Source organism: Triticum urartu, unplaced genomic scaffold (genome assembly GCF_003073215.2).
Source record: "Triticum urartu cultivar G1812 unplaced genomic scaffold, Tu2.1 TuUngrouped_contig_5030, whole genome shotgun sequence".
In the NCBI taxonomy this organism is placed as follows: domain Eukaryota; kingdom Viridiplantae; phylum Streptophyta; class Magnoliopsida; order Poales; family Poaceae; genus Triticum; species Triticum urartu.
The window spans coordinates 1-7,877 of NW_024115669.1; the positions used below are offsets into that span (position 1 = coordinate 1).

At 40.1% G+C, this 7,877-nt stretch overlaps 1 protein-coding gene across 4 annotated transcripts; it reads left to right on the top strand.

Annotated features, from left to right (window-relative positions):
- The first annotated feature begins 6 nt into the window (after nucleotides 1–6).
- On the top strand, nucleotides 7–7,677 carry LOC125528671. Of its 4 annotated transcripts, none has more exons than XM_048693115.1 (17): nucleotides 7–1,126; nucleotides 1,407–1,550; nucleotides 1,646–1,726; nucleotides 1,832–1,875; nucleotides 1,998–2,039; nucleotides 2,118–2,192; nucleotides 2,895–2,984; nucleotides 3,182–3,226; nucleotides 3,504–3,548; nucleotides 3,868–3,939; nucleotides 4,672–4,761; nucleotides 5,140–5,220; nucleotides 5,286–5,366; nucleotides 5,451–5,519; nucleotides 5,595–5,675; nucleotides 6,239–6,375; nucleotides 7,403–7,677. In XM_048693115.1, exons 2-17 carry the CDS (start codon nucleotides 1,495–1,497, stop codon nucleotides 7,406–7,408), a joined length of 1,095 nt encoding a protein of 364 aa, XP_048549072.1. In that variant the 5' UTR covers nucleotides 7–1,126; nucleotides 1,407–1,494; the 3' UTR covers nucleotides 7,409–7,677. The 4 variants fall into 4 exon arrangements, with proteins under 4 accessions (XP_048549072.1, XP_048549070.1, XP_048549071.1 ...); XM_048693113.1 differs by having other exon boundaries at nucleotides 7,425–7,677; XM_048693114.1 differs by lacking the exon at nucleotides 3,504–3,548 and having other exon boundaries at nucleotides 7,425–7,677.
- Nucleotides 7,678–7,877: the final 200 nt, after the last annotated feature.

Sequence of the window (7,877 nt, forward strand, 5' to 3'; positions counted from 1 at the left end):
TGTAGGGAATTTACACTATAATTCTTGGACTCATACACTGTAATTCTTGGTAATCGGCAGTGCAAGTTCACCAGTTTTTGCAATCACTGGTACTTGCAGTGTCATTTCCTTTGTCTACACAGTGTGAAGGCTCTGATTATTTTCTGTCTTCTATTTGCAGCCTTGTTTTCGTATGATACTTCAGCACTGAATTTCTGTCAATTTCTGAATGTTTCAAGATTAGAGTGTAATTTCCATGCTTTTGTTGCCACTGTAATTCTTGATTCTAGACTTCAAAGTTTCACAACTGCTAGCGATAACATATTCCATAGTTTCTTGTTGTTTCTAATTTTTGTGTCTAGTTTCTCTGATTAGTTTCTTTTACATATTTTCCATGAAAGAGGTGAAGCGGGTGAAGGGGTTGAAGAATTGGTGTTGAAATAGAAGTGTTCCTGACCTGGGGATCATTTGTTGATTGATTTTCCTGGGATCTCCCTCAATGTTTGGCTGCTGTTCTTCATTCTTGCTGTGGTCCAGGGGGTCGCAAGCTGATGGGCAGTTCGCTGTGGTCCAGGGGGTTTGTGGCCCAGGTTTAGTTGAAACTGGGTTAGAGCTTAAGCTGACCCGTGTTTTTTAAGAAAAACAGATCATACAGTAGATGGGTTGGGTGCTTTTGGACATATAGGTGGATCTGTTTATACATCAGGAAATTTGAATGTTGCCGAATTCAAAAACAGTCAAACGCTAAATAGACAGTCCCTTAATTTAATCGAGAAATTGCCTATTTACTCAACACTTCTTTCTATCTGATCCAGGAGTGACATGCACACAGGCTTACCGGCGAGTCGGGTGCGCGCATCGACCTGTACCATCTGACCGACCTTGTCAAGGCGGGCCGGTGGGACGAGGCCATCGACCATCTCTCCTGCTTCCTGCCGTGCGACCTTGCTCTGGGCGCCCACGGCCGCGTCCTCCTCCACTTCCTCCGCGTGCACAAGGCCGTCCACGACATCGTCTCCGGGGCGCCCGAGAGCCGTGCCGTCTCTGCAGCTCTCAGGATATGCTTCACCAAGAATTTTACCATCAACCACGCCATCACCAAGCTCCGCACCATCCTCTGGTCCCTCCACTCCTCCAGCGGATTCAGGTACATCACTATTTTCTGATCTACTCCAGAGTATTAATAAACCCATCATTTCTTCTGAACCTTCTGAACCAACTATGAACCAGTTTCTGAATTTTGTACTACATGTATTCTCTTCTGGGCTAATAGGAGGAGAATTCCCTAAACCAACTAACTCTGTGGGTGTCAGCCTTCAGATAAATGATTTTCATGCCTGACAACTCTTCAGATCAGAGCAATACAAAAGAAACTTTACACCTAAGCAATATTCATGCTCAAATGTTGTATTCATTCATGCATGAAGGGACTCCCTGGACTTTGGGCGCGTGAGAGACAAAGCGGCGTCCACTGTCGTTTACTTGGCTTATCAAACTCCAGAGTTGAGAGAACATATGAAAGAGGCGCGTGGCCCAGCGGAACCCCACAATGTACTCCCCATTGGCTTCGGGTATGCTAGTAAATCATACATGATCAGTACCTATATCAATCCTTTCTTGGCTAGTGACCATCAGTTTGATCGCCTCATATGAAATCTTTTGCTAGCTTCCGTCCAAGGCGCCATGTGAAGCGAGGCCCCATCCCGGGCTCTGTTCTTGTCAAGCACTATCTTCATAAGAGGAGGATGTATGTGCATCAGCATAACCATCTTCAGTTCTGCCTTTTTCTTTTTATCATCTCTGATGGCATTCTATTCTATTCACACCTGCATATGTTTCTTGCTTTGTGCAGGCTTGCTTCTTCGATATCAAGTCACTGTGAAGGGTCAAGTTCTGGTACATTATCCTCATCACAAATATCTTAGGGTTGCTCTTATGCAAAAATAATAATAATAAAATCTTTATGCATGCTCCCTGTTTGTCAATAATAATCCTTTTTCCCCCTCTCTCAATGGCAGAATCGTTAATTAAGGCAAAAGAATGGATGGTGGATCTTGTTGGTAACACTTTTTCTTTGTTTAGGTGTTGGCAACTTCATCGCACGCTAGCAACTAATAAACTTTTGCTGTCTTTCTTAGATTCATATTTGGAAGCTGGTAAGCGGCATCAAGGGTATCCACTTCAATATGTTTGTACTCCAATGGTACACAAAGGTAGCTTCAGATTCTTTTAGGCAACCAAATATTTAGTTTACTCCCACTTCAAACTGAAGATTTAATTTAGCCTGATTTGCAGAAAGCCTTTAGTTTAGTATCTTTCCAAAACAAAAGAACCCTTTAATTTATAATTTTTTGTGTACTGCAAAAGGTTTATGTTAGCCTACCCCAACTTGTTTGGGACTAAAAGGCTTTGTTGTTGTTGTTGTTGTTGCAAAGGGTTTATGTAATGTCATTGTCTCCACTTCCTGTGTTGCTACATTAAGTTTGTATCGATTGACAATAATAATACCTTTATCCATATTGATCACGTCTGCACAATCTCAAATCAGTCCTCAAAAAATAGAATGAGGCCATGCAATGATGATCGTTTTAACTGGTTCTTTGCTCTTGCCACACCGATTTGTTCTTGTTGCTGTTGGATTGTTGCATTAAGTTTATTCTTAGGGTATTCCTGTTATGTGCCCTATGCACGTGTAGTACATCGTTATGCTATGTTCTTCCACTCCCATTATTGTTTATGTGCCCTATACACTTGCAGTACACCGTTTTTCTGAAGTTAGCCTCTGTGTAGTAGCCGTTGCAGTACACCATTTTTCTGAAGTTAGCCTCTGTGTAGTAGCCGTGTCATTTTTTGTGGTGTTATTTGCACTTCGCCTGCCAACCTGCTACCATTTCTTATTACTGAACTCTTCGCAGGTGCTCCTGTTGATCCATTCTCGCGGAGTAATCTTGGTACATTCAGAAGTCCGGCTAGAAATCCTGGCATGTCATCAGACACCGATTTCGGTAAATTACTTGAACACCATCAAGCGTTTCCCAACCAGGGCAAAACTTTAACTGAACAATTAATCCATGCAATTGTTAATTGTTACTCCAGATGTACAAATTAAAAGGCTATATGCCTCATTGATATTTTACTGCGTGCCCTATAACTTTTGTATATGTGCATTCATTGTCAACAATTTTTCTTTTTGCAATGGCAGACTTGTTAGTCCTCAAGACAAAGGAATGGGCGATTTACCTTATAGGTAAAACTAGATTATTCTCCGTGCGTCTTTCATTTGTTTACCATTCCTGTTCATACATACATCAACCGATGTGTTTAACTTTCTGTTACAACAACACCATCAAGCGTTTCCCAACCAGGGCAAAACTTTAACTGAACAATTAATCCATGCAATTGTTAATTGTTACTCCAGATGTACAAATTAAAAGGCTATATGCCTCATTGATATTTTACTGCGTGCCCTATAACTTTTGTATATGTGCATTCATTGTCAACAATTTTTCTTTTTGCAATGGCAGACTTGTTAGTCCTCAAGACAAAGGAATGGGCGATTTACCTTATAGGTAAAACTAGATTATTCTCCGTGCGTCTTTCATTTGTTTACCATTCCTGTTCATACATACATCAACCGATGTGTTTAACTTTCTGTTACAACAACAAAGCCTTTCAGTCCCAAACAAGTTGGGGTAGGCTAGAGTTGAAACCCATAAGATCTCAAAACCTGGTCATAGCTAATTTCCCCGCACCGCTCTCTTGACATTATCGCATGCTTTAACCTTCTGCTATGCACCGCCGCTTCTGGCCTGTGTTTAACCTTCTGTAATCAGTAATATTTAGTAGCTTGATTACATACTAGCAACTGATGAAACTTACCATCTTCAGATCAACGGCTGGAAGCTTGGCCGGACCTTAGTCAAGGGCATGAGTATCCATTTCGATGTGTCAATAAGGATGGTAGGTTGTTTCAAAAACATTTAGTTTCGTCGCTTGTATCTCCCCTTCCTACCTGGGATTTATGTTGGTTGTCACAAGTTATTACATCCTTTGGAGCGAGTTTGCAATTGTTATAATATTTAGTTCAAGCCATTTCTCACCTAAATTCCCTTAAATGTTATCTCATTTTCCTCACTGGATTTACAGAGATCACAGCAGTGTAGGATAATTCTCTGCAAAATTAGACTGAACTAATATTACTGCCTTTAGTTTGGTACTATTGTGGGCTACGTTCCTTTGTATCTTCTTTACAGTCCATTGCTCTCACCGCACCAATTGTGTTGCTGCTGCTTTTGAACTGTTATGCTAGGTTTATGCTTAGGGTATTGATGGGCTGTGACGTGTGCACACATAATACCTTGTCATGATTTGAATTCTCTCACACCATTATTGTTTGGAAAAGATTCCTATGCACATTGTTCTTACTGCACCGATTATGTTATTCTTGCTTGTGAAATGAGCTGCTAGGTTTATGCTTTATGCATTACTGTGATGTTTGCACACTTAATGCGTGTCATGATGCACAATCATCATTCAATTTCTACCACATTTTGTCACATTCTGTTCAAGAAAATGCAGAAGTTTTCTGCCTCAGTGCACAGCCTCATCAAGCTTGAGGTTTTTGTTTACACTTCATCCGAATTGTGGGTATCTGCTGCCATTTCTGAATTGTAACTGCTGAACTCATTGCAGGTTTTCCAGTTGCCCGAATTTCGCAGACTATCCCTGTTACCTTGGTGGGGCATGCTAAAAGTTTTGCACTTTCATCACTAACAAAAGCAGGTAAATTAGTTGGATGCCTTCGCATTTTTCAAACCACGAGGAAATCCCATATCAAAATTGCACCTGCAATATACGCGTCACTGATAATGATATTTGATTTTCCATGCTTCAGTTGCATGAATTTGGTTTATAACTGGCCATTCTTCTTTCCGAGTCTTTGTTTGATGCTTTTCTTCAACTCTTATGGTGAAGTTTACTGAAATGCATTGCCATGTTATTCTTTGATTTCATCATACATCATTCCAGCTTGCATTTCATAAAGGTTTGCATTATGGACGTAGTTTATTCTAACCGAGTCTCAAGTCCCTATGTTTTCTTTTTCATTTTTGGTGTTTATGTATCTTTGCGACAGATTCCTAACTGCTAAACTTGTTGCAGAAGTTCCATCCTTCATTCAGGTGCTCCATCCTTTGGAAGGTCCTGCTAGAAACTATGGGATCCCACCAGTGACAAATGCAGGTAAACAGTTAAGCATTGAGTACCTGGCTACCTGCCGCGATTTCTAACTGCTGAACTCATCGCAGGTGGTCTACCTTCACAGGCCATGTCTGCTATCTTGGCACCTCCTTATGACCAGTTCTTGATTACAACAGAGAAAGATGCAGGTAAATTGCACTTTCTTCTCTAAACATGAACGAACCTCCATCTACCGCCGTTTCTAACAGGTGAACTCATTAAACTCATTACAGGTGCTCTGTCCTCAAAGGCCATGTCTGCTATCTTGGCATCTCCTTCTAAATATATCAAGGCAAATGCAGGTAAATCACACGTTCTTTTCCCAACATGGACGAACCTCCATCTGTCGCCATTTCTAACTGTCGAACTCATTGCAGATGCTCTACCCTCAGAGACTATGTCTCCTATCTGGGCATCTCCTTATGAAAACTCTCTGGTCTCGACAATGACAAATGCAGGTAAGTTGCACGTTTCTTCCAAACATGGAAGAATCTCAATCTGCACAATTGGTCCCTGGAATTTTGTTGTTTCTTGACAACAACAAATGCACTTTTCAATGGGTTATATGAATGAATGATAATAATATTAAATATATTGTCAGACTAGTTCATTCGGTCTCTTGTGTGCTTCTATTTGTATTACTCCCTCCGATCCATATTACTTGTGTAGCTGAAATGGATGTATCTAGTGACAAGTAATATGGATCTGAGCGAGTACTTGTTTTTTGTCGTTGTAGAACTTGGAGCAGTTTGGCGGCTTCTCTTAATACAGGGGATGTGTTACTGTTTCGCAATGTGCACAAGTTTTTTGTCGGCTGTCAAACTTGGAGCAACAACACATTTTAGTGTAATGGAGATTTGTTGTTGTTTTGAAATGTGCACAAGACACGTTTTTCATCTTTTGTGCTTGAAATGTTCGTTGTTAATGAGCATTAAACATGTAATTGAGAGTCTTAAAGGGGTATTTTGTTGTGATAGTACTGAATCCATTAAACCTTAATGCTATTATAATTCCTGGCCAGGTACACATAAGCATTTGAGTCAAGAACATTGCTATACTGAGAATGTTTGCCAGGATTTCAGCCCAAGGAAGAATCCAAGGATGGAACTGACAACTGTTGGGCAAGGCTTTAATCCGAAAAGGCAACGGACAACTCCAGTAAGATGCTCTGATGCTGAAACTGGTGCTTAAATTTTTTTTGCGAATACGCATGTTGCGTATCATTCCATTGATAGAGGGTACAAATTACATGGTGGCGATCCTCGTATAGAGTACACTAAACACTAGAAGGCGCATACAGGGACGCAAATGAGCAGAAAGAGAGGGGTTGCTCGGCCCCAAGTTGCACGAAAATAAATAAATAAAATACAGTGAGTAAACAGTTAGCATGCAATCTTATATTATGTGGTGCCATGATATTTGAATAAACAATTAGTTCTTTACATGATATATGTAGCAACAACAAGATGTGGTCCACAGAAAACTCGCTCAATGTATTTCACGTTTCAAGAATTTCCAAGTTCCTTTACAACATTCTTGAACAGTTGAAGTTTCTAATTTTAGAACTAAATACTTGGCATATTTGGTGGTGGATATGGGTGCTTCATAATGTTGAGGGCATATTTACTTCGTTTTTAGTTGATGCTTATGTCAATTAATATAGACGCATGATTATAAATGTTTAACTCTAGCATGGATATCCTACTAAGGTACACTATTATGAATTGTTTTACCGAACATCACAATGGTCCCTGAGGTGTCGTAGAGCTGTATTATCAGTAGTATACTGTACTAAAACTTCACTGCTAACAAGCCACACCACTATCAAAATTGTAGCAATAGATCAAACTTAATCAAAATTACAATCCTTGTGTCTAAAGTACTGGAGAGATCATTTGATTAGAGTACATCTTTTCATCACAAAGATGAAAGTTTATAATCATGCACATTGTTTCATGAATTAAATGGAAAACATGTCATAGCAGAGTAATGCGTGGGCGATAGCAGTAGTTGCAAGTATTTTACAATAGTCCCCTCTAAAAGGGCCATAGTTTTGTTGACAATCCGTGCATTTTACAACACGATGTTGTATGCACTTAAGAAGTACTCTGTACTAGTTATCAGGCAATCTTGTTGCACTATGTGGCATCACCCTATTAATTGCTGTCTTGGACATTGCTAACAGGTATAATACTGTTCGAGTGCAGGCTTCGCTGATTGAAGGTAAAGCTGAAGGTCACCTCACACCATGTTCTTGAGTGGTGGGATCGACTTCACTCATGGGGCTTCTATCTTTGTGAAAAGACGCCCTGATACTGTTAGTGGGCTTGTGGTGCTGCTGCCCCCAGCGTGAACTTTGTTGTTTTTATTTTTTGTGAACCTATGTTGTGCGTTCCGATCGTACTTTGAACTATGTATTGTCGCTACTTGAGCCAAGTTATGTCTTTTCTTTTTGTGAAATTTGAGTCGGCAACGTGTTTTTTCTAGGAATTTGGCTTAAAATTTGACATCGTTTTTTACTTGATTTTCTTGTTTGCTAGCTTACTAGTGATTTCTGGCACTGGGAATTGGAGTATGTTTGTGTAAATTGTGGTTCACAACATATTTGTTGGTGGTGTTATTGTGGATGCAATAGGCAAAACAAAGAACAGATGGGAGGA